A 27,527-nucleotide genomic window follows, 5' to 3' on the forward strand; every position below is an offset into this window, starting at 1 on the left:
TAGGGACAGTGCCTACAGCTGGAGAGGTGGTACTGAGACAAGCAGTGAGGCTTGTGGAAGGATTTCCAGTACTGGACAGAGAAGTTGACTGTGCTTCAGAGAGTATGGGAAGAATTGTCTACAAACTCACTAGCTTAGTTCTGGGGGGCTGCAAGGACATAGAGGGAAACTAGCACAATTGTGTATTTTCTCCAGGGTTGAAAATCTTTATTTGGTCAAAAGGCGGGCTTTCTCAAACTCTGAGTTGCTCAGAGTTCCCTTGCAGGGTGCCTAACTTCAAGTTCAACTTTAAATACAGTTCTGCTTCTGTTGGCTTTGGTGAAGCTTCCCCAGGAACTTCAGGTTTGTAATGTTGGTGAGATTTCTTGGGAAGATTTCTTGGGCCTATGGAGATCTGCGTAGGGTATGTTAAAATACATAAACACAGCAGACTTTGAGTCTGTGAATGCTCTGAGGCAGAAATGGGCAGTAAAGTAAAAGAAGTAAAAGTCTAAACCAAATTGTTTCTTGAGGAAAGCCTCTTTATGATATGGAGCTGGATAATGCAGTGGCCCTATTCCTACTTCTGTTTTCTCCTGTTTTAGCTGCTGTCTTCACATAAATGCTGGAACAGGTCCTCCTGTATGTGAGATAAGACATAGCTGCCTTTTTTTTTTTTTATTATCTATTTTTTTTCCCTTTTGTATCTTTGCTATAGAGTAGCACAAAAAAGCTCACCATTGCAGTTCAGTAAACAGCATAGCTTGTTAAATCATTGCTTAAGCCTTCAGATTTTACATCCCAAGACTAAGAGGAAAAACAAAAAGTTGAGGTGGTGGAAAACTTGAAGCAAATTGCATGGTTAAATTTGCATAAGAAGTGCATTATTCCTGACTTGTAAGTCATAGAATTGGATGGGCTGGTCATTGGAGGGAAGGCCTGTTGAAGTATGAGAAATTTTCCTACAGGTTCCTGAAGCTCGTCTCTGCTCAAGAACTTGTTCCATCTTAGGTTGTAAAGCACTGGTTTATGCCATGTACATTTGGTTGTCTGAGCATGAAGTAAGAGTTATGTGTTCTTAAGGCACTTCTTCCCTAGGTTTCTGACTGAATAAAAGGGATGAGGAAGGGTTTTGGTCTCAGCTCCAATTACAGATTTGTAGGCAAGATGTCTCAGAATGCTTGCTGAAAAGAGACTGTGTGGTGCTTATTTCTCTTGGATATACAGTGCAGTCTGAAATGGATTCTGTCTGAAATTGCTCCTCTGGAATTTCAGGACAGAAGATAAGAGGTAGGAATTGTTGAGGAGGGTTTTGTTTGTTTGTTCATTTTCTTTTGAACAGGGAGGTTTAAATAGAGAGCACAATGTGTAGGGGGTATCCCTGCCATTTTAAATGGAGGTTAAAAATATTACTTCAAGCTTAGTTTGTCTAGAAGCCCACTTAATTCTTATTCTCTGCATAGTGGGGTATTTACTTCGCAGTTGCTTCAGTGAGTACCAATGGTTTTGAACCTCTTTATTCATGACACAGGATCTGCCATGTACACTCATCTGAGCTAGTTCCTGTGTTGTTACTTGGTTTTGTTCTACTCTAGATTGAACTCTGTTAAGGTAATGTAATGATAATGTATCTAAGACCTATTTGGAGAGAGAATAGTATGGTTTCCTAACTGAATTTTTATATTATTCCTCTTAATAACTTGTAAACGTAGTGTTGTTTTTCATGTTAATAGTTTGGGGGTTTTATAGATATTTTTTAAGGTTTTGCATATGCTTTCTGAATTTGCACACTAAGTCTTGTGCTCAGGTTAGATTTTTATTCTAGAACAAGCCTCAAAGATCTTTTTTCCTAGGTGGAGTCTTAATGCTTATTTTTCCTTATTGAAGATTATTGCATGTATTCATAATTATTGAACAAAAATACTGAGGATGTAGTGTGACAGCACAGAAATGAAGTGAATTATGAAAAGAAATGCAATGATTTTTAAGTATCTTAATATTGGAAGGGCCAAGGTTAATTATGGGGAAATAAACAATCATATTGTTAGCTTCCTACCTGCATAAATGTCTCTTTTAGTTCTTGGTAGGTGTTGGATGAAAATTATATCCTGCCTGTGCATTCAACATTTTCTGGTCACACCATACTTACTTTTCTTATTCCCTTTTAACAGCCTTGGGAATTAAACTTCATGTTTCGTCAGTACACCCCCCCCCCCGTCAATTTCTCCTCAGCATGTCAGTCATAGACTTTCTTTTTAAATTCATATGCTAAACATGTCTGAAGATGTTCCATTTTAGTCATCCCAGAATCACCTTGACCAGCAACAGTCCAGCTGTGGGGAGGCAAACTTTAACAGAAGGCTACTGACCCTGAGCAGAGCAAAGCAACTCTCCCTGAGGTCTTCTCTGCTGTGGCTGAGCTCCTTTTGGTGCCCAGTGCAGCACAGACTGGAGTACACAGCTGTAGTACTTGGTGTAAAATGTCCTTACTCTTCAAGTGACTCCTCTGACTACTCTCTGTAGCCAGGCTGCACTTGTCAGGCCAGGCAAACAAATATTTAATTCTGGCTGCCTTGAAAGTTGTTAGGGTAGATCTCGACTTTCTGTCCAGAAAGAGGCACTCAAAAATCTCCTGGCAGTTAGTGCAGATTTCCCTTGTCTAAAGACTGTGTGTTTAGTAGGCAGCTGATCTATCTGGTTGATATTAATTTTTTGCTCTGGCAACAATGTTATGTCTTGGTTGATGAAACTGAAGCCATTTCCTACCTAGAGAAGTCCACAATCTTAACGTAATAGTTTTGGGTAACAGAGAGCTACTATAATCTTTAAACTCAGCCTGAATTACTACTGTAGTACAACATAGATTTTCCTGTCCTTACACTTCATCCAGAAGTTTTTAAGTCATGTCTGAACTTCATATTTATAATGCATGTTTATGTACAGTTGGATCATGTTGTCATAATTCTTTTGTATTAAAGTATCTCTTCTATAGTTTTCAAAAACTGTGCTTCTCTTACTGAAAGAGAGTTTGCCATAATACTGTTTTGAGTAATTTGATTCACCAGCATTCTGAGAATAAAGTTAAAAATACATATGCAGAAAATGCACTAATTTTTTTCTGGTTTTTTTCTTTCTTTTAAACAGGCATTGAAATTTTCTTCTGTAGAGAAGGTAGACAATGTTCTGACTTCATTACTGAAAAGCAAAATATCTCCTTATGAATTCAGCCTACTCCAAAGTGAAGAAGAGCGACATCACCAAGCTGGTGAGTCACTTGTTCTATGTATTGATTTTTATTACTGATGCTATGGTTATTACTTATAAATTTTAATAAGACAGTCCTTAAGTATTGAAAGCCTCTAGTGAAATGGAAGAATCCACAATAAAGACAACATAAGCAGAAAAAAATGGGAGAAATAATTCTGTAAATCATTACTTTCTGACTCAGTACTTTGTATTCATACTTCTCTGGATTTTTGATCAGCTTTGCATTAACTGCGAATTGACAGCTTTGCAGCTGAGCAAATTCATACGTACAGAGAAAATTATCTATAAGAGTCACGTGGAGATGCCTGTACATTACGTGTTTTTTACTAATTGCAGTTCTGCAATGCAGTTTAAACTGCACTTTTTCCAAGTATGGGAGAAATCTGAACGTTTTCTCTATCTGAAAATAATGGATGGCTTTTGATCTTAGAATGGCACTAAACTTCTCCAGTCACTTTTAGTACCTATGCACTTAATGGTTTTCATTACTTCTGGCAAAAAGATAATTTTGTTAATTTTAATTTTTAAAAGAAGACATCCCAGTGAGTTTAAAATAGGGTATCTCTATAAAGTAGATACATTATATGCACAATTCAGTCATGCATCAACAGAAGCTGTTGTTAGTACCAAATGGAGGGCCCTGGTTAAATTCATTAGCCACTTACTAGGGATTCAAACTGGTTTGCAATAAACCAAGAGTGTGGTTATTTAGCTTGTGTTTTGAAAGCATCATTATGATGTTATTTCGAATGTGTATTAAACCTCAGCTTTTTTAAGAAACTTTTGGGAAAAAACATTACTTAAGAAAATGTGTTTTCCTTTGTTTGTCTTTGCCCCCCATAAAAGCATCCCAAACAGCCACTAGACATGTCCTGTAGTGGATGAGAGGAGTGCAAGCTTTCAGCATGAGGTATAGGGAAGAGAAACTGTATCGTTGTACATGGATGCTTTATTTGAACATTCTTGCACATCAGGGTGCAGCTGATAAATTGCTGCACTTGAAAGATCTCAATATGACCTCACAATGAACCAAGAATGAAGAACTTATGATTAATTTATTGGATAACTAATGAATTATATGGTTTGTCTTCTCACAAATTGTGCAGCTGTGTGATTAAAAACTTGGGAGTGTAAAAGTAAATACAAAAGGCATATGATGTATTGAAATCAAAATGCATTATAATGCTTTTCTGTACAGACAGTGGTTTAGATCAAAATATCATCAGATGCAAGCTTGCACCAATCCCATCCCCAAAATGGCTGTTCAACTTTTTTTTTAGTATGACAATGCAGTATTTGGGAGCAGTCAGTGTCTAGGTTGGTAATGTCAAGATAGGTGGCAAAGGTGCAAAAGGTTAACTCTGATACAGATGAGCCAGCTAAATGCAGACTGACTAGAAACCACTGGAAAATGTTGTGTTTAACAAACAACATTAACCGGAGACAGAGCTGAGACTTGTCTGGGATTTTTAGTGGTGGTGTCATCTCTTGCGAAAGAATGTAACTAAAGGTGGAAATACTGTCTGAAATATTGTACATTCCATACTGAATTGATTTCAGGGTATATTGTGTGCACATTATTCTTTTATATTCTGGTAATAGAATCCAGTCAAAGCATACCAACAAATCCAAACTCATATTTCAAAATCTTTATTGAGAAGTACATTTCTTTTTGGAAAGCCCTGATTCTCAGAATCCTCAGATTTGGGAAATTTTCGTGCATTGTTTCCTGACCAAGAAATAACAGTTTACTTGAGGAAAACCTGCTTCATTTTCCACTATTAATTTTCCCTTTTTACAAGTTATCTATTGCTATTTCTCTAATTAAACTCAACTACTGACGTTTATGAAAGTCCTGAACTTGCTTTATACAAAACAGTGCTTTTTGTTGCCTAAAACTGCTAGCAACATTGCAAATTCTGTCCTGATTTCTGTAATTCTTTTTTCCAAGTTGAAACATCTATCCCAAAAGAAGAAATAGAATCTGGGTTTTTAGCTTCTAGCAGAATAATGGGGGGAGAGAGAAGGTACTGGTATTGGCACTGTAGAAGTCATCTTAGGTGCTATTTAAATTGCTAAGAAAAACAGCCGTGTCCTGTTTCAATAATTTTGGAAATAAAAGAAGGATGTCTTACAAGATGTGCAGAAATATCACTGTAGGCTGCTCTGTTTCCTTACTTCAATTTTATGAAAATTCCCACAGGCTAAGACAATGCTACGATAGAGTAATATTAGATTTTATGCTTTGTTTTATAGCTGAGGTTTTGTAGAATTCTCTGCAGAGAAGAGAAAGGAATATGACAGGGCAGAACATACAAAAAACCCCCAGCAATACCTTGTGTATGTCAAAAAGAACTTTAATTAAAAGCAAGCACTGGCCTCAATGTAAGTTGAAAGTTGAAGCCACCTTAAAGCACTTAATAATGTGCCACTTCAGGACTTTCCTTTAACCTTTCCTTCCAGCTTGTGATCATCTGCTAACTAGTTCTTAGTGTAGGTGCCAAACAGGCACAGTTTTTCTCTGCTAGCATTCTCCATTAAAGGACTGATAATGAGTAAAAGCTACTTTACCCCTACTACACCCTTACTGCTTTTGCTCAGTTCTGTGTAGTTAGCTGAAAGGTACGAGTTGTTCCAGTTTCACAGCAAGCAAAATTTCCAGCAATTTTCACCAATTCAGTGTGACAAATTTGCAAGCTCAAGAATGGTATTTTCTGCCTGAAGCACATTGGCTTCCAAATAATTACAGCCTCTTCCTACTGTGTGTAATACAAAACTTTATTTGATGTGGTTAAACACGGTATGATGGAATTTTCTTTACAGCAGAATATCTAGTTTGTCTTAGGAGCTCAGCTCAATTTTGAGAATTGGCAATTAAAGAACAGTTATAGTCTAAAAAACAAACACAAATAGATCTTGTAATGGGCTTTTTGTACCTCTTATTTTGACAGCGGTACCCATAGTTGTCATTGATTTCTGCTGTAGAAGCTAGTGGAGAGAGAGAAGTTCTTCACATTTTCTTACTGGGAGGGATTCAAACAATTAGCAATGTCACTTTTCACAATGAGGGCAAAAAACAAGGACCAGCAAGCTTCAATTGTCTCTTTTGAGGTCGTTAAATCATACTGTATTTCATAATTACATATGGATTTGGGGGAAGAATTTCTGAGAGGCCAAGTCCAAGGACATATTTTCCCTTCATTGCATGGGAGGCAAAGCTATTAGCTTATGTTACTTGCTAATTATTATTAGCAGAGAGTGACTACTGGTACCACAGCTGTATGCAGAAATGGTCACTGAAATGTTGCTGAGGTTGCTGAAACAACAGCAGCCTTCTCCACTGTCACTACTGCATTTACCAAGACAACAATTGTAGCAAGACTGGGAAAGTCTGGCCCTTGAAGATTGCATCCTACTTTGTGTGAGTGCAGGGTACTGCCAGTTGAGTGTCTGAAAATCAGAGTATTGAAAACTGTCTGAAGTTAGTGAGGCTCAGTCATCTGTGGGTCCTCACAATGAGTTTTTGCCTTGTGTCACAACTCGATGCCACCAGGCTTCAGGTTCAAGAGCAGAAGAGACTAAATCTGTCCATTTGAACCCCTCATTTCCTTTTTGAGTTTTACGTAGAAGATCTCACTATACCACCAGTATTGCTTTTAAAGATTTCCTGCCTTTGCAACTTACTTGCTAAGCAGTCTGATAATTACAGATACATAAAGAGTAAAGAACTTTATCCAATGCCACAGTAGGAGTGTTGCTGTAAAATATAGGGCCAAGGAAAACTTAAGGCTCAGTGCTAAGTGAATGAACCCTGAATATAATCCTATTAAGAAACTGATTACAAAAGTCTGAAATGAAATTGCAAACAAGGCTCTCTGTATGACATATCTCGTCCCATCCAGATTAAGAACCAGCTGAATCCTACGACCAATGTAGAGAAAAGCAATTGCAAAGCAAACAAAGACAACAAACTTTCTTTTTCCTGCTTACTACAAGGAGTAATATTTTTTAAAAAGTGTCTTAGGAAATTGGTTTATAAATTTCTTTCTTTTTACCATTCTCTATGGCTGGCTAAGGTATTTCATTTGTCAATGATGTAGTTTCCTGTAATGTTCAAAGTATGCAAACATAGGAGTCCAGTTTGAATATCAAACTCAGCTGGGGAGGAGTTGAGTGGTGACCAGGAAAAACAGCTCAAGTGCAAGGAGCTGAAGAGATTTCGGAATACACCTGTTCTGTGTCACTTTAAGAGTGCAGAAATGTGTATACCTGCCTAGAGGAGGCTTATGAATACCACCTACTCTTCCTCTCTTTCTATTGGTGAAGAAATCATAGCATCCAGTCCATTGGTAATACAGACTTGATTGCCTTTCAGATTTGTAACCTTTCTTTTTTGGCTTTCATTAGTATGAGTGGAAATTAATTTGGACCGTGTTATTAATACTGTGTTAAGGCTCTTTCTACTGACTGTATTTGACCTTCTGGTATTGCCTAACAGGGTGCAAACTATTGAGTACCTATTGCAATGCTAGACATCTAAAAAACCAAATAGCAAAAACCACAAGTACTAAGACAAGCAATTTGAGCATTTGTGGAAGTTTTTTTTAAATGTTAGCTCAGGTTTGAACACTTTTTTATGACAATCCTATTTTTTCTTACATTTAGAAAAATCTAGACAAAAATAAGTCAAATGCATTTATTGTGGGCTAAAAATGATAGTTCTTCAAATGATAGAATCAAACTTAGTTTGTGGAATTTTAATTAAAATGTTGAGCAATATTGAGTAAAGAAGTTGCATGGCATGTACTTGTCTCAGAAACTTTAGCTGCTATGCAGTTTTAAGATTACCTATTGTAGCCCAAAGGATTTTAAAGCACACTGCAAATGCAAGGGAATATAAACTACAACCACATACTCTTGTTGATGGAAGTTCAGCCTGCCAAGGTTTCTAAAACAAGTGGCTTGATTTACACAGGTGCTGTGTATTTACAGTTTCCTTATTAGATTTTTCTTTGCCTGGTGGAAATAAAAGTCAGGCAACACTAAATTTGTTTAAAAATCAGTTTAGGGTTGTTAATGGTACTTTTGATTAAATTGTGACCCACTCAGATACCTTCTGTCACAATAATATTGGAGTGGGATAGTGCTGCAATATTCTTTGTCCAAAATGCAGTCAAAATTGTCCTGATATTTTTTTCTCAGTTAGCATTTAGCTATGCCTGTTCCAAGAGCTGCTCTTCTTCCTTATATTTAGTGGTGGGGTGAGATTTTACTCTCTTCCATATTATGATTCTGCTGGAGCAAAAATGGTGGGCAGGGGAAGTACGCAAATGAGCCAAATTTCACTATTCAGAAGAATGTAAAACTTAGGAAGTTTGTTAAAGACTGGCAGTGAAGAGATTTCCATAACAAGTTATAACTTCTTCCAGCACACTATGGGCTGAAAGTGTGCTGGCTAACCTGCAGGACATCTGATGACAGGAGTATAAAATAAAACTCAAGAAAAATAGAAGAAACTGTGTAAATTCCTAAGCTGTAGTCCCGGATGGGAGATGTGTGGAAATAGACTGGAGTTTAAAGGACCATGAAGTTACTGCAAAAATAGGCAGGCTGAGCATAAAGAAATTACCAGGACTAACTGGCATTCTTCAACAGCTCTGAAGGAATTTTGAAGTAGAAAATCTGGGTTTCTAACAATGCAATATTTCATTTTTTAGTACTAGGAGGTGTCAACAAACCAGGAGTTGATGCCCAAACCCAGCTTCTCAGGCAACCCTGTGACCTAGAAGCAGGTTAATGTATTATCATCTCTACAGGACAAACTAATAAAAGTGTTAATAAAATAAGTCTTCTGTAATGTGAAGTCTGGCTTTATGAGTTTCTTGTAGGTTTTTTACAAGTCAGTGAACCTGGTTAAGTCAGTAACTGACTGGTTACCCAGTAACTGACTGGGTATGGTTGGATAACTGACCAAAGCCAGGAGACAGGCAATTGGGAAGTATCATTTTTTGCTGGTCATACGAAGTGTTCAGCGTAGCAAGAAAAAAGGCTAGTGGGGGTGGGGAATGAGAGATTTAGTAATTATGCAGTAAAATGTCAGATTATATTCATTACAGGTGAAACTAAAGTAGTGCAAGTGAAGAAAAGCAGTCCTATGGTATCATCCAAAATGAGAGGATTTGAGCAGGCTATTAATGCTGAGGAATAAGACCACGCAGTTCCATGAGAACATCAACTTGTTGCTAGGTAGCAGATCACAAAGCTAATTAAATACTAGGAATTATTAGAAAAGGAATAGAGAACAAAACAGGACATAATTATGGCAATGCATGAATTATATGGCTCGTCCCAAAGTTGAGTATCATGTGCAACTCTTCTCCTGTCATCTCAAAATAGTTACAGAAAAGCTGGGAAAGGTTGAGGGGAGAGCAGTGTGTGTGGTAGAGTTGGTTCTCTACAGGCCAAATTAACTAGACTGGACCCCTTCAAGAAAGAAATTATGGGGAATAAATCACTGGAATTGCATAGAGGGCAGACAGTGGTGGAGAATAAGATGAATAAAGGACTGACAGTTGAACCCTAGCAGAAGCCAGGCTCCAAGCAAACCAGGGGGAGCATTCCTTCATGCGCTGGGTAGGAAGGATCCTCAGGGTGCAAAAAGTTGATGGTGCCTGGGGCAGGCTGGGTGCATGCTTGGGGAAGAGATACACTGCATACTGATTTATAGACCAGCTGGCACACAGCTAACCACAAGTATTCAGGAAGTAGAGTGTGAATGCAGAGAGAAGTATATTTTATCCTTGAAATCTTTTTCTTTCTGTTGCTTGTTTGGTTGTTGTATGTAATTTGTGGTCACTCATAGAGTTAAAACATAGGAGGATGCTGAAGTGATAAACTGGATCTCCCAGTTCTCCAGTGTAAAAATGGTTTTTGATGGAAATTAATATCATGTTACTTCTGATAAATCCTAAAAACTTTTATTTAATTCATCTTTAAATTCTCCAATTTTTCATTACAGGGATAAGCAAATTTTTCCAGGTGTCTGGAAGCCCTTTGAATTTTCATACATTTTTTTTAATATCAAAACATAACATCATAAACCTGTAAAAATATCCCACTCAAAAATATTCTACCTAAGCAAAAACATGTCTTGGCTGTAGAATTTTCTGCCCTTTGCAAGGAAGCTTATTTCTCAGTAGAACTGAAGTGCTTTAAAATCCCTCTGTTAGGATAAAAATGAGATTTCTCAGTTACACCAAGGGCTCCTTTATTGGTATGTGTGTAGGCATTGCAAAACTGTTAATTGAAAAAATAATTCTTTGGCTGTTAGTTCAACACAGGGAGCTTGATAACTGTGATTCCACAGCACTGATATTCAAAAGACATTTATAGAAGAAGGTGTTCTATGAAAGCAGAACTTTTGTTTCTTAAGACTTTGTTTCCATTATACAGATAGCCATTTGGAAGAATTTCCTACCCTGCTTCATTGTGCAGCCAGATTTGGCTTGAAGAGACTTGCAGCATTTCTACTCAGTTGTCCTGGGGCCACACGGGCTTGCAAAATAACCAATAAATATGGAGATGATCCAGAAAGTATTGCAAAGAAGCACGGGCACAAGGAATTGAGAAAATTAATCCAAGAATTGTCAGTAAGTCCATGTGCTTTCCATATGTCATCTACAACCAGGGGGCTAAGATGTTGTATTACTGAAATCCCATAGCATCACTTTTTATAAAGACTTAATATGTTGTAGTCCTTCTGTCTGAAAATCTTGTACTCCTGTCTCAGAAGGAGGGGTCAAAATGGGGTACAGCCACTTTCTTTGTGCACTGATGGTGAAGATCAGAGGTTTTGCACTGCTTGAATCTTAGGCATATAATGGAAAGGAGAACAGTGAGCCAGAAGTGCCTTATGTGGCCTGGTTAGATTGGTGCTTTCAGCACCCAAATAATGGTTATATTGTAAGTAGTCTAGACCAGCTGTCTAGAGTAGGAACTAAAGACTGCTTTAAAGGTCACTTTAAAAGGGACTGTGAACTCTCTTAGCGCTGCTGTTCTTCATGATTCAAAGATGAGTTCTTTTCCTGCCTTCGTTGTTCATGCCACTGTGAAGGAAGGGTAAATTTTATCACCTTTTGATGGAGCAAGTATTTCTTCAGCTGGGTATGCAGGAGGGGTTTGGAGCAATAGTTGCCCTTCCACGTGAAAGATAATAGTAAAATAAGGGTTTCTCCATAGTTCTACCATGCAAATTATTGCAAATAAAACCTAACAGAATTGCAGTAAAAAAGCAATGTACTATAGTGATATTTGACAGCTTTAACCTATTTCAACTCTTTTTGTACTAACTGCAATATGTACAGATATGATAATTTTACAGTTTTTGATACTGCAATTGAGATCAAATTTAACTCAAGAAAATATGTTCCTTTATACCATCCCGCATAAAGCTGTCCATAAAACCATGCTGTCTTCCTGGATCACCATGTTAGTAATTTAACATTTAACAATTTCTAACTGCTTTAGTTGTCCCACAGTCATCCTTGCACTGGTCAGGAACCTCCTGCCAGTAGCAGTCTGATGTGTAAGGTCAGGCTTTTCAGTTCTTGGAGTTTTCCAGTTTGGCTTGAAGAGAATGGGACTGTATTCCCTAACCTCCCACCTATTTGGCTAGGTGCTGTTTTTGTATGGTCAGATACTCTCAGTAAAGTTGTGTGTAAAGGATTGGCAAGAACAGCAGAATATGAATAAGGTGATACTTAATTCTTCATGAAATACCTTGATTTCTTTTCCAAGGTGATCATATGAGCTGAAGGATTGAAACATGAATGAAAAACCATTTGGAAACATGGTTTCCATTGATAATTCTTCATGTTTAATGATAATGATTAATTCCATAGGACATCTGTTTTTTACACTAGTGTTGTTGAAACTCAATTTCTGATGTGTCTTTGTTGTGCACTCCACATGGAACTGGAAGTTTCAGAAAATAGGTACTTTTGTTTTTATACTGATGCGCTCATACTCTGGTTTGGGGCTTCTTCAAGGGAAGACAAGCCTGCATGGTACAGGCAGACTAAGGTGATACACAGAGAGTACATTGCAATTCTACAGTCTTTTCATGTTTTAATAGACCTTGTCAGTGCTGGAAGGCAGTGCTTGTGAGGGTGATTTGTTTCACTCTGAAAAGTGTGTAAAGTGTGTGCATAACTCTGGTTAGCTTTTCTTTATTAATAAGATTATTAATTGTCTTAATAAAGTCTAAATATAAATTTGTCAGTCTAAAACATGTATTTAAAATGGCAGCTGAGCTCTACAATGTAATTTTTCATTAAAACACTTCTCTGATGGTACATGCCTGCTATTGTTTGCACATAAACAGTTAACAATAATTGTTCTCTGCTTTCCCAAGCATGAATACATGTACCAGTATTGAAGTAGAAACTACTCTATGGACACTGTAAACAACTGTAGTCTGGATAAGATATGCAGTTGTACTACCTGTTTTCAGCTGATTCAAATGGTGTCGCCTACTAATGCAACACAAGTAAAAATCTAAGCATGCTTCAAGTCTGCCAAATGTGTAATATGATACTATAGAAATGTTAGCTCCAACCACTGGAAGAAAAATGGCTTATTTGTGTCCCCTGTAATAGTGCACTTAAGCAAAAACACTTACTGTACCTCTGTAATTGATGGGAATGCGGAAAAGAAATATTTGCATGGCTTTGAGCCAAGAAGAATTTAGTTTAACCATCTTCCTGGAACTTCCCATTACAGCTGTAGTGTTGATATTATTTATTAGTAAAATAGAAGCACTTTTGCATTTGGCAGCACTGTTTTCAAAGTGTTACTTGTGTTTGGTTGTTCCTGTAAGGAATAGCCCCAAAATGCACATAGTAAATCATTGCTTCTATCTTAAAGAGCAGTAGGGTTCCAGAGAAATGAATGCATTAAAACATACATTTGATTTTTCCAAAATCCTGCAAAGTGTCTTTCATTTGCTGGAGAAAAACGAACAAAACCCAAAAGAGTGATTTTGAGCTGGAGAATTCTTAGGGGAGTAAGAATTCCCAGAGATGATTAGAGAGAGAGCATCAAAAGATGAAGTGGCAACAACTCAGCTACTATTTCTACCTTCCAGTCCAGCGGGCTGTGCAGGGCTGTGCAGTCCTTTTTGGTGTCTGCTGAGCAGATCAGTGCTCCGGGCTTTTATTTGCTGCTGCTTTGTTGCTAAGGCCCTCCAGCTTCCCTGTCCGGCAGGCTTAATGGAAAGGTGCTCAGGGCTCTGTTGGCAAAGGCGAGCCATGGAAGCTGGCTGGCTTTCACAGGGGCTCATCTGAATGGCCTAAGTGCCCTGTCCCTGTTTAAAGGGAAAACCTCTTTCTGCAGCTGGACACTGACCGTGTCAGTGTGGGGAGTGTTACAGCCACAGAAGACAGATCTGGAGTGCCTCGTGGCTGTGCTGGGAGCTGATCTCCTGATGTGTCAGAGCAAAGCACAAGGGAAGGATCCCACATAACGGGGCATGTTCCTCAGCTGGATGAATGCACACAGAAGAGATTTTTCTGCTTTTAGTACCAGTGTTAAGTGCAGTGCAGGGTCATTAAATGCTAAAACCTCACACCCATTGGGATCCTGTATATATCTGTGCTTCTACCATGGTAGTGTCTGCCTTCTCTGTCAGAATTTCTGCATTTCAGATGCTTCTTGAAAATCTCTGTTCTGGTACACTACAGTAGAATGACTTGTATTAAAGGTACTAAATTGGTGAAACTGTGCCTGAAAGAGTCTTCAGTGAGGATTATAGTGAAACCCAGTTTCAAATGTGCCTGCAGTTTATTAAGCAAATTGTAATTTTTTGCATTTTAGCACAAAGCCACCTCAATGGATATTCATTTCTAATTTCTGCATGTTTCATTATAGTTCAGATAAAGTAATTCCCTCTTCTGTAGCATAATAGAGGGACACACTAAACATTCTGCAATAACATCCTGAATTATTAGTATTTTGATTTTTATTCCTCTATACTTTCAAGTATTTGAATGTTTTCCACAGTTGCCTATAGGCTGAATTGTTTGAATCAAGTGTGTCTATTTAAAACTAATAAGAGACATTTGGTAGGAATACTGGCAGGAGTCCTTGTATTTGAGCCTTTGAGGCTCAGTTGATCCAGCTGATGGCTCAAATGCCAGTAGGAAATGCTTTCCATTAGCCACAGGTCAAAACATATTTGCAGTCAGCTGTTCCAGTACCTGTGACAGGTACTTGTAAAGTGACAGCAGTTCTCTGACATATCAGGGCTCTATTTTAGGTGTTTGCCTTCTGCATATGCTCGGTCTCTGAAAGCTGCTTTGACACAAGCTTGTTCTTCTTGCCACCAGCTGTGGCTTTCTAAGTCTGTGTAAAAATTCTACCTCCAGATTATAAAGAAATCACTGAAATTATGTTCTTATCCAGCACACAAAGGAAGACTTTAAAAATAATGCTTAGAAATAATCTCTTATCTAGGTGAGTAAGGAGGGGAGTGTGTTTCAATTTGTGACCTGACCATTTAAAATTGGAGGTCACACTGGTAGCCAGTTTAGGCATTCGTGCTTTGGCACAGGAGTAATTCTTTGTTCCAGCACTTTGGGTTTCTAATTTCTCCTTTATTTTAATAAGAGCTGTGTAGCTGAATGTGTCATAGCCAGGAAGATTACTGTGTACCACTGTGGTAAACGTCACAAAAAAACCCCACAATTCATAAAGTGTTTTATTGGCTGGTTAATGCAAATGCTTTCTGATTGCTGGCTTCAGCCTTTGAAGCAGATTCCTAGGGGTGGTATAAACTTTATTTAAATATAAAAAATTGAAAGGTCATTTCTTGTTGTCACCACACATTTGAGACAACAAAAATTAATTTTTATTTTTAAAATACCTTCTGACATTTCAGAATTGGTTACCAGAAGTCTAAGGCAAAAAAGGCAGGTCAATTGACCTTTTTTTCACCTGCCCTGTTGCCAGGTCTGTAACAATTTGCAGCAGAACAGGAGACTGATAGAAGAATTTTCTTCCTCTGCCGCTAGCAAAACTCTGTCTGGATTTCTTGTTTAACCTAATTTTCTGTCTGCCTGCTCAAGGCATCCCTTAGGCAGCTATTGAAAATATAATAGGTATTTAATTCTGTACATATTGGTGGAAATTCCTTTAGAACAGTGTAGATTGAGATTGCCCTGCATGGCTGTTCAGAAGCTTGTTTTCTTTCCAGAAGGGAGAGTTACAGCAATTCTAACTCATCTGAGCTACGTCCTGCAAAGTCTAGACCCTCAGTTACTGAGTTCACTGCTGTTAGAAGTTCCCTCAGTAGCAGAGAGAAACACAATCTTACAGCTGGTCATAATTTTCACTCAGAGCCTGTTTTTTGGAAGATCTATGTTTTAGATAGCAGGGGAGGGAGGAAAGACATTTTTCTTCTTGAAATGCCAAGCTATATTTTTATAAATCATAGCAAACTTAAAGGATGGGCAGAAATGTAGTTTGAGAAGTAATTCATCATTGTACACCTCTCCCCTTTCATCTCTTGCTTTGAAGTGCATGGTTGAACCAGAATACAGAATCTCTTGAGCTGTTTTCAGCTTGATGAAATAGAAAACCGTCTACAGAAATAGGGTGTTGTGGAAATTGAACGTACTTTTTGTCTCAGTTGTTTCATGTGAAAAGAATCTTACTTGGCTTTGTAGTTACTATTGCCAAATGACAGGAAATCTTTAGATTGCAGGAATCCCTTCATCAAAGATTCTCATAATTTGCTAGGAAGTTCTAGAAGCTCTTTAGAAGTCAGCACTTTTTGAACACAGAAGTATTATTCTTCCATTTATTTTTAGATTTGTATTTCTGTAGAAGGCTATGTAATGTGGCAGAGCTCCTCACCAAGAAAGAGATTTTTACGTCTGTTTGCAACATCCTCCTCAGCTATTAATTTTCTGCCAGGGAAGGGTCACATATAGAAAGATAAAGAATCTTAGATTAATCTGATTGCTGTCAATAGTTCTTTAATTACTTTAAATGCTATTGAAGTATTGCACCAGGCCATAGCTCATTGCTTTCAAATATCTGGTGGATTATGTGACAGAGAAGAGGTTTAGTCTGGTTTCTGAAATTCCTTCTAATCTACCAGTGAGTCCTTGGTAAAGCCTGCTGGGTTTAATTCTTGCCACAATATTCTAGTGGCTCAGAAATGTCAATTGCCTGCATTCTTTGGTGCACTGGAAATTACCTAGCTGAAATTAATAACTGACTCACTGATACTCTTTAGTGAGTGGATAGTGACAAATCAAATTCTTCAAGAGAGGCTTGCTATTATCCAGTCTTGGTGTTTTATATTTAAGATTTGGTTTGGGGAATTTGTTTTACTAGGTGACAAGATTTTCTTCTTTTCTTTTTCATGCGTTCTCAGAGGGATGTGCTCCCTGTAATAAAAACTTGCTAGCATATGCTGCCTTCTGAGGTCAGGCAGTTTATGCTTTAGTGAAGAGATAAGACACAGACTGAGCACAGAAAATTTTGGTTTCAAGGAGAAAAGACTAGATTTTTCATTTTGAAAAACCAGCCATTACACTACTACACACATTTTTTAATTTTCTTTATTGACTTTTATTCAGGCAAGAACCTTGCACCTTAACTGTGATTACATCTCCTGTCAATAGCTATGCAATTGAGGGCAACCTTCTTGCAAAAAGAATGATAAGTGGAACTGCAGATATGGAAACCTTACTTTTGTGTAAGATGCCTATTGAAATTTGTGTGTAATTTAGAATGACTGAGAATGTTTTTTCCAAAGAATTGTCTGGTATTTTGTCTCATCTTTTGCTATTCTGTAACTATAGCAGTGAGACAGTGGAAGTCAGTTATTTGCAATTCACTGTTAGTAAAAGCTTTTATAATTTTTAATGGAAACTTGAATACTAATGGAATTTCACACAAAATGCTTGCGAATTAGAAGCAGAGAAAATGCAAAATTATTCCATGATGATACTTCAGTTCTTAAATGTGTTTAGGATTGTAAAAGCTAAAATACGGATTTTTCACAGGTTGTTCTGACTTTGTTGGTGTGAGATCAGCAAATACACATGGCTAGGGGGACCATTTGGAAAGGTGGGATAGGGAGCGTCCCATTTTTCAGAAGTACTCTGTAGGCTGAAAAGAACCATTCTTATAATCTACCTGGATTATTAAGCTCTGAATTTGTTTGAACATCTAAAAACATTTGGCTAAGCTGTTTATGTTAATGAAAAATGTAAATGCAGTACTTTATAGGAAAGAGAGAAAATAAGTGACCGTGTTATGTTGTTGTAGAAATCAATATCGTGCCTATGTCAAATCTGTCCTCTGCGTCTACAAACACATGTGGATGTGAATAAATTGAAGTAGATAAAGACTGTGCACTAGCTTGAGGATGTGTTAGAAAATGAGCTGCTCTTGCCTAACCTGTGTCATGGAAAGTGACCAAACTGGACATGAAATACTGTTGTGTATAAGGTGTCATTTTTCTATGCAGCTTGTTTAGAAACTGCTGAAGCTAGAAGCATAGGAGGCTTGTAAAAGGCTAGAGATTTCTGTGGACGTTGAGAAATTTTAGTCACTCTGTAGTGTGTTTTCATCATGAGGGCATGAGTCCTCTACCCAAGTTACAAACCAGTTGCATGAAGTTAAGCAAGAAATTTTCCCAAGGAGAAAACCCCCAAGGTTTTCTATTTTAACAGATGTTCCTTTCACCTTTCAATCAACCTTCCTGCACTGACAATATCACTAAGTGTATTATTAGGTGGTGAGGTCTTCTTCCTTAAATACAGACATCTCAGAAGCCCTTACAATGCAAAGAAATAAATGAAGTTTTATGTAATTGTCTGCTAGCCCATTTACTGCAGAAGGATTGCTGGGCCATTTCAATGGAAAGTCTAGAAGCAAGTTTTAGGTCTTGCCTCTGTCAGTTGCAGCAATTTGAAGGTATATTTGTGACTCACATGAAGTAGGTTTACCTTTACATAGCTTGTGCTGCCAACCTGATTATCTGGAATCTGCCCTTTGGCTGCCTCCCAGTGATCTGTGAGGAATCAAACGTTGTCATATCTTGCAGGTTGTTGAGCACAAAGAAAGATAACGTATCAGCAGTGCCTTTCCCCCGCCCCTCAGAAGGGAAAAACACAGAATTAAAAAAAATGCAAATAAAAAAAGACCACCACAGAGAGAAAAACAGTAATAAGGCTCTTTCAATTTCATGGGGGAAAATGAAGGAAGAGTAGGAGAGGTAAGGAACTGTTAAAATTGTTGTGGTAATTGCGATGTGCAAGCCAAAACCACCTACATTTTGAGTGACATTGTGAGGTCTGAGGGAAGTGTTTTGATCTTGGAGCCCTAAGAAAAACTAGGTGGAGAAGCAAGAATTAATGAATAAAGTTGGGTAAGAGGCTTGCTGAGTCCTTAGCAATCAGAAGTTTCAGTGCTCTGCACAGAACTAATAGTGAGTTACCAGGCTTTGCTACAGCTGTAATTTATTGCTTAATTAGAAAAATTGTCTTTGGGCTCTACATCAATAGGATGACCATTAGGGAAAGGCATTTCTCAAAGCTACCAAGCCCATTATATGGAAACTACCTAAGAAAATCCATTTCTGCCCTGCATAGTGTTAGTTCCGTTTAACACAGCCCTCCAAGGTCTCAATTTATAATTCTGTCTGAGGACCCTGCACAGAGGCACACTCTTTATTTTGCCTTTGATTTTTCCTGTCCCTATATGTTTTACAATGAATTATTTAGTGTTTCATTGCCAGAACTATAGGGTGTCTAGTAATAATAATTATTTCTTCTGTTTAGTGAGAGCTTAAAAATGTTCCCTGAGTTCCCACACTCTACCAAACTCAAAAAAACGTGTAGCAGTTGACATAAAGATGTCTCCTTTTGTGGAGTAAATGGGCTAGCAAAAGGAGACATCTTTATGTCTTTTTGTGGGGAAAAAGCCAATGTAACTGCTAATAGATTGCTTTATAATACAGGTTAAATAACCATCACAATCACTGTAGTTGAAATTTATGCTCTGTATGTAGCAGACATGGGCCGACCTCCTCAACCCCATGAGCCACATGCCAGAATCATCTTCACACGTCGGAGTTTTGGGAGTTCTTGGGCAGTTGTTAATGGCTCCCCACAGCTCTCACTGTGAATGTGAGGCACATAACTGGATCTTAACACTCTCTGATGATGCCAAACTTCAGAGCCACGTTGGTGTGATTTTACTTGCTCCTGAGATTTCAGATTATTTTGCTGCTCCTGTATAGCCTTGGGATGTGATATTGGGCCAATATTTTGAAATATTAAAGAACTGCTTAGGACCTGCAGTTGGCTACCTGTGGCCTTCTGAATTCCAGCTGAGTTCATCTGCTGTTAATAAATACAACTTTCTAAGAAGTCCAAGAATAAAAGTAGGCAGAGATGGCTCTGCCTACTTTTACACACTAGCAGGGAAGACACTAGGAAGTCCTCCTTGGGCTACAGAGGAAAAGAGAAATGAGGATCTGTGCCACCACAGAAGTAATAGAGTAAGTTTGACTTCTAATTGGATCATTCAATCAAGCCTTCAAAGATCCTTTTTCATTAGATGTATTTTTCAAAAATGCTGCCAGCTGGGAGCCTGCACTGTCTTACATAAATGGGTCAAAGGATTAAACAAAAGTTTCCATGGAGACTTTATATGACTGCAAGGTGCTTTTCAAATTGATTAAAGTCTTGTGTTGCAAGGAAAATGGTTTAAAGGTAACAAAATCTAGTACAGGTACATAGATCTGAGTCAGTTTTGGCCACTGTGTCCCAGGGATACTTATCATCACTGACAACACAATCAGTGAAGTTTTAACTGTAAAAGCTAGTTAATGTTATAGAATTCTTTCTTTTCTTCATAACAATTAAACAAGACAGATCCAGGTGCAAGGCTGAGTTTATCATGCACATACAGGACAAGAAAAAAACCCTTCTGGAAAATCCAGAACATATAATTTCAGAATTCTGAAAATAGTCATGATTAGTGAGAACTGTTCATATCGTTTTTTCTAGATTGTTAATTAAAGACTAGGGTTTTTATTTTTAAATTTTTTTCTTTTGTGCATAATAAATGCACCTGTGTAATGCAGCGAGAAAGATATTTCCTACTAGGTTTTTAGTAAATAAAACAACAAAGAAGCAAGCTTGTATATACAGTACATTGGAACTGCATTGTGTTCATTACAATTCAGTCAACATTGAAATATTAATTAAATATTGCTCATTTGTTTAGATAGTAACTGTAGATTAATCCACAAAATTTTCTGATTGCAGGAAGTTTTGTGTTAGATTGGTACAGAGATTTTTGTGATGGTCATATCAGTGTTATTGATTCTATTGGTACTCCACCAAGCTCATAGCATGACAGTATAGAGGATAGAAATGTGGTTTAGAATAGCCCCTGAGTGAGTAAATATTTCCATGGTTATTGATGTCTTCAATTTTTTATCTCAGCATTGAGAGGAAACATATATGAACATCCCTATATCTAAATTGGAGTCAATAGTGTGATTTAACAAAATTATTCTAGTCTTTGGCTCATAAAATTTGCAATTCTGTTTTTAGCAAAACACTTTGTAATTCTAAAGATGTTCTTCATTTTATCCTTTGAGTGTTGCTTTAGATATAATATTATTATATATTTATAATTATAATATAAGGTACACTATCAGTGTACCTTATATGTAAAAGTACATGGTGATCTTTCCTAGAGCTCAGATAAATGAAACTTTAAGCACTAAAATGTGATATTATGAATTTAAACTAGAATTATCTCACATTACAAAAATCTGCCAGTGTTTGTCATCCTGTAGATCAACAGTTAATTTCTGAACTGTATACTAAATTTTTATCCCAGCTCCTGTATCTTTTAAGCATTTCATGTTCAGAGTATACTAATTTTTTAAGATTAAAGTTAGGAGCTTATTTGGTAAATACACAAATTAGACAGATTAGACACCCTCTGTTCCTGTCACCTTTAATGGTCTGCAGAAATGACTGGAAATCTAAGTTCAGATTCTGGAAATCTAAGTTCAAATCCCAACAAAATTGTTGCCCTTGACCCGTTCATATTGTATATTATGTCTGGGTGCAGAAGAAGGATAGAGACAAATTATTTGAATCACAAACTTAACATGTTGTTCCACAATTTTGCTCTTTGTAGCTGCTGAGAGGAGTCAATGTCAGAGCAGTGCCTTCCTGTGTATTTGCAAGCCTCTGAGTCTGGATCTGCCTCACTGTTACTCCCGTCTCAGCTATTCTCTGAAACAGGGCAGAGACATGAGGATCTAACATACCTGCCTCAATAAAATGTCATATCCTATTTGGACTTTTTAATCTATTTCACATTATAATCACATGTTTTGACAGGCTGCAGATTAGGAGTGAGATGCAGTTTCGTTGTAGGTTTTTTCCCATTAACACTAGGATAGTGTTTATTTTAGCATCATCCATAAGAACTTTATCCAAAAAACCCCAATACCAACAACACTCAAAAGAATAGTGATGTGCAGCTTTTGAATAGCGTTTGCAGGAGCACAAAATTCTGTCTCTCTTTTGTGATGGTGGATCCTCTTTCCCTTTTGCTATCTGTACATGTTGATTAGACATTGTGGCTGAGTGAGGTTGGTTAGTTTGAGATGGAAGAGGCCTAAATGTTGTCCAGAAAAAGTCTTTATGTTCTGGGAGAATCCTTTAATAGATAGCATAATATTTTCTTGAAAACCCAATTTTGTGAAAAGGCTAAATTCTTGCTCAGAGTGACTCCTGAAGACACGTTTTGTATTTTGACAGTCCCTTTCTTCTGTCTTTTTACAATTTAACTTCATGCACTGGAAACTGGTAAAAAAATTGTTAATGTGTCAGGCACCTTTCAACCAGCTTCTGTTTCAGGTCAGTCTTAGACTGTGCTTTGCACTCTGGCAGACTTGTTCAGTCTTTCAGACTACTCAGCAAATGGAGCATTAGACCTCTGAACCATCACAGGTTCAATCGATGCCACTAGGACTTTGGAATGGAGAAAATCTCCTTCAGAAAAGTTCCTCAGTCCTTCAGAAAAAAAAACTTATTTCCCTTACCCTTTTATAGGAAAAGGGCCAAAGTAAAAAAAAAAAAAAAAAAAAAAAAAAAAAAAAAGGAAAGCAAAGGAATGATTAGGTAGGTCAGAGGTCTAAAATTATTTGCAAAGGATAGTACAGTGCTGAGCAGAAGGCTAAATGTAGATGTGACACTAATCCATGGGCTGTGCCAGGACCCACGGAAGAAGGAGGAATCATTGCAGAAATCTAAGCTGATTTCTATGCTATCAGTCAATTATATTTCACAGAAGTAATGTATGTAAAATTTAGGTTGGTAATTGATCATTTTGTTTGTTTGAATAGTGATGGATGTGTGAGCATCTACCCAATTCTTTATAATTTTGGCAAGTGGCAGTGCTACAGTTTGCCTGTGAGCTTATGTTCTTTGGGCTGAGCAAGTAGATGATTCTGTCCCGGGAGACTTGGTAAAGAATCAAACCCCAGCTGAATACAAAGTTATCAAAGTAACTGAGTAATTTTTTTGTTACACTTGGTTGCTATTTTCATTGTAGACCATTGTTTTGATTATTTAAAATATCTGTTCAGTTTATCAATTTATTCGCAACTACAGCATTTTGCTATGACTTTGTTCCATAGTTCCAAGCCCTCAATAAATTTGTGCTTTCGCTAAAGCACATTTTAGGTGCTTTCACTGTCATTTCCTCTTTGTCACTTCTTGTCTTAGTCAAAATTATGTTCATCTTTCTCTTAATCAGGGTAGTGCAACACTTATTAAGAAAAGGATAAACACCTTTGGGGCTGTTAGATTTTATTTTCTGCACAGAAGTAATGGGGGAGGGTGTTTTCTAGGATTTGAGAAAAATAAAGGCAATACAAGTCTGGAACTTTTGTTGTATGTATGCATAGATTTTTTTATGTATGTGAGTTTTTTTGTTATTGCTAGTTTTTGTTATTTTTTGTTATACCTAAGTTCTGCATGCTAATAAAATGGTGGTGTTTGTATAAGATGCTGTTGTATTATGTGTGACACGTGGATATGTTAAGAAGATGTAAAGTTATTTTCGTCTACTGTTAATTTTCTCTGACTTAGTAGTGCTGACTGGTGGAATTGGAACACAACAGAGCTGTTGTTCAGCCTTACATGTTCTTATTCCAGAAAGAGACATGTTTTACACCTTCATATCAGAAGAGTTTCTTTTAGTTTGAGATATGGATCTCGACTTCTCTCTCTGTTCCTCTTTGTAACTCCTCTTAATGCCCTCAGTGGAGTTCACAGTACATCTAAATGATAATACCCTTGAAAAGTATCCCTGAAATAGCTTCTAGGTCTGGAAAAAAGGCAGCAAATCTGCCCTTTTGAAATGATGGGTTACCCTGTCCAATACTGCTTGTACTGCTTATCAGCACACAAAAAACAGGAAAAGAAGGAATGGCTGGAGCAGAGGTTGGAGCATAACTTCACCTGATGTTTTCTGTGATAGCAAGCTGCAGTGATCTGCTCCAAGAACAACTATATTTCTGTGTGTTTGCCGCTCTTGGAGGAATATCAAGGCAGCCAGGGATTTGATGTTCAGATCACAGAGACTTGATAGTTTTTTGAACACAGAGCACTTCACCTAGACAGTTACCTAACTGGAGGGCAATGCAAGTTAGAGCATTATTTCTGAAGAGAAGGAATCTCTATAACACATGCCATGTCTGGCTGGCTGTGGAGAGAAAAGCAGACAATGCTCTGGGAAAACAGTGCAGCTATCCTAGAATAGGGGAGAAAAAAAAAAAAAAAGAGGGAGGGGTTCTGTGGTTAATAGTGATGTACAAAGAGTGATAGGAGCATTTTGTTCTGGTTTTGTATGGATGTTGTCAAAAATTTTGCAACTGAACACATTCTCCAAGTGAATCAATGTGTTTTTCAGTAAAATTACTGGAAAAATTAACCAGCTTCACATCAAAGGAGACATAACTGGTATTTTCAGAATTAAAATTCAAGTCTTTCTTTCTTTTGAGTTCATGGGGAAAATAGCATTCTTACCAGAAATTCTTGTTTCTTGTTGCAGACACGCTTTTTTGATCATACTGATTTTCTGACTGAAATACATTATTCTCTAGGTAAACAGCAGCTGTTCCACGTACAAGTCTTGTGATTAAACTTCTGTATCTTCATATGCTCACTTAGCTAAGTAAACATAATATCCTCAAGAAATTATCTCTGGTATGTTGAAGCTAGCAGTGCAAGGTGTTCCTGTCTGTGTGTATGTACCCTGTACGTGTCCTTTAAAGAAAACTTGAGCACTTACATGACAACAGAGAAAATTAATTTTATGCAGTACAGGTAAATCTGCAGTGTTAAAAGCTGGCGGACAGGAGGACATTATTTGATAACCAGTATTTTGTAGGTGTTTCCAAATCTTAGTTCTGCTGTAAATCTAGTAGATTGGAGATGGACAGCTTGAGATGAGTATAGCTAAAATTACTTAGGCAAGCGTCTGGTTGCAGATCAAATATATTCAAAAAGGATCCCTGTGCAGAAGAGCTCAGATAAATGGAGTTCCAAACTTCTTGGTGTGAAAGACTGAGGAAGTAAAAACTGGTTTTTTGCAGAAGTAAAATTCATTTTGAAACTTATGAAGTCTAGATAGACTTTTGCATTTGTTTCGGTGTGTTTTGCATGGTGCAGTTTCTCTTTGTGCATTTCCCTGCCACAAAATCTGTGGACATGTAAGTGGTTTAAGGACCTATGGAATTCTCATTCTACGAATTCTACTGGGTATTATAGTGATAGTTTGAAAACATTTTTTAGATTAATTATGTTAAGTGTACAGTCACAAAATTCACAACTTTATTACAGGAACAGAGTAACTTCAGTGACAACTGAGCTGTGTTACCTGTTCACTTGCAAGTAGATTATTTGTTATATATTCTGTAATTTACTATGTCTTTATCTAAAAGCAAAGAATAGCTAGATCTAGGTGATGAAAAACAGTGGCAATCTAGATACAAAATATCAGAAGGAAGTACTTCTGAACAAAATTAGTCCTGGAATCTATATTTTGCATCTGGTGGAAACAACATGACAAGGCTCCTCCTTGGTTTTTGTACTTACGTGACCAATAAAACGTAGTCAGTAGAGAAAGGTTTGTGCTTTTTTTGGCTTCTTAGTCATGTCCAAAATTGATTTGCACGTTACCTTGCCTCTTGTTTTCATAAGAAACTGTAGGCTGTTCTTCACAAAACTGGAGGAAGTGGCTGTTGTGTTGTCAAGTATGTAGTGAGCAGGCAGGGGTTTTTGAGAGGTCAGACTGCATGTGAGGAGCTTGAGGAGAGGTTATCACTCTCCAGTCTCCATTCCACAACTGAGTTGTCTATGAGGGAAAAAGTAAGGCAAAGGAAAAGAATTTCTTTCCCTGCCACTTTTTCTGCTTTTCCCCACCACTCTTCCTTCTCTAGATGATTTTGAAGAATCCAGGGAGCAGCAGATTGTGCAAGTCTATTTCTGTGTTTGCAGTTCCCAAATCTTGCAGCATTATTGAGATGTTTTGATTGGGACTTTCTAAGTAGTGTTTACTGTAGCTGATGGTTCAGTCACAGCTGTTTCAGTAACTGTTACTGTATAATTTATACATTTCATACTAAACAGATAAATTAAGTTTGGCAGGGATTCTTGCAGCAGGAGCTCAAGATTTGTAACTGGTGCAGTTACAAATCCCTCTCTCTCTGCTGAAACTGCAGGATAAGGAAGGGGTTTTCACTTCAAGGAGCATTATGGTTTTCATTTCTGGTATTGTGGATTTGCCATGTCTCCTACCAATGGAGCAATGGAGGGAGGAGTCTCGCTGTCCTTTTCCTTCTTCAGTGTGAGGGGAGGAATGGTTTGCTATAGATCTGGGCACACCTGTTCAGACCAGATTTCCTTATGTTGTAGCAAACACTCAGAAAATCCTTCTTGTCTGGGATCACAGGAAAAGGCCAGCATTCAAACATGGAGAGAAATTTAAAGACTACCTACAGGCAGACCAGCAGAAATTTTACCACTCTGTTTTGATGCTGATGAATTGCATAACTGAATTTGTGATTTTTATACTGCAGCAGTTTGGAAACAGACTGATACACATTTACTGAGAATTTCAGAGTAATATAATGGAATTTGTTAGTATCAGAACTGCTGGGGCTTGTGCAGAAAGTTCTTTCTGACTCCATTTTTGCATGCTAGTATGTGTATTTTTAATTCAGTCTAGAGACCAGTGCCTATCTCATTTTGCCAATCTGATGTTTGCTAATCCATATTTGGGGCTTGGGATTCCCCACTCTGTTCTGGGTTACTCATTTCACGAACAGAGATGAGTCATACTCTTCTTGTGAGTCTATTAAGACTCTTGGCACTAGAAATGGAACTAAATCACAGAGGAGTTTCTGCAGAACCTTATGATAAGAAGAATGCATACCGGTTGTCACTGATTCAATTGCTTGGGGAAATAGCTACATCACTTAATGGTTCAGAATTGAGGAGGCTGAGAGAAGAAGGAGCTTGACAAATATGAATTTAAATTCAAATTATTGGGTTTTATCCTAATGGTAAGAATTACTGGGTTTTAGTTCTGAACCCACAATAATTTTAACTAATATAGCACCATGTTATGGCCAGTCATTGGTAATATGCTCTAACATTAGTGATGGTGCTAATGTATTATCCTTATGCTTTATCATTCATCAAGTTAATCCCTTGGATATTTCTTTTAATTTCGTTTCCCTTACTCCTCGAGTTAGCCTGTCTTTATCCTGTTGTATGCAGGAGATCTGCCTGCCATTAGCAAATTTTACTGATTTCTCAGTTACAGAGAATTAGTTTATGCTTCTCCAGAAAAGCCTATGTATTAGCAGAGAACTTCCTCTTTATAAGCTACTTTTTAAGGAGATGTTAGACATACAAACCTGCTACAGATGCATTTCTGAAAACAACAAAAAAAACAGGTTTAGGAAGAAAAAAATTTGCCATGGTTCTTTATGAAGTGCTTTGTGTTTTCTCCTTTTTTAATTTTTCTTTTCTCTCAGTGTTGCAGAAAATGCTGAAACACCAGAAATAGCTAGAACTTGATGCAAGCAGAGTAAGGCTTTCAGAGAGAATGAAATATCCCATTATGGAGTCGCCAGCATTATTTGCTATGGCACTTTCATG

General features: G+C 37.5%; 1 protein-coding gene across 1 annotated transcript in view; it reads left to right on the forward strand.

The window, feature by feature from the left end:
* The window catches only part of BANK1 (B cell scaffold protein with ankyrin repeats 1), a 134,810-nt gene that overhangs the window by 46,759 nt on the left and 60,524 nt on the right, over nucleotides 1–27,527 (forward strand). The window contains exons 7-8 of the mRNA XM_041484250.1: nucleotides 3,124–3,244; nucleotides 10,699–10,895. Of these exons, the coding sequence (XP_041340184.1) occupies nucleotides 3,124–3,244; nucleotides 10,699–10,895 (318 nt within the window). The remainder of the gene's footprint in view (nucleotides 1–3,123; nucleotides 3,245–10,698; nucleotides 10,896–27,527) is intronic.

This window comes from Pyrgilauda ruficollis, unplaced genomic scaffold (assembly GCF_017590135.1).
Source record: "Pyrgilauda ruficollis isolate IOZ18807 unplaced genomic scaffold, ASM1759013v1 scaffold65, whole genome shotgun sequence".
Classification (NCBI taxonomy): domain Eukaryota; kingdom Metazoa; phylum Chordata; class Aves; order Passeriformes; family Passeridae; genus Pyrgilauda; species Pyrgilauda ruficollis.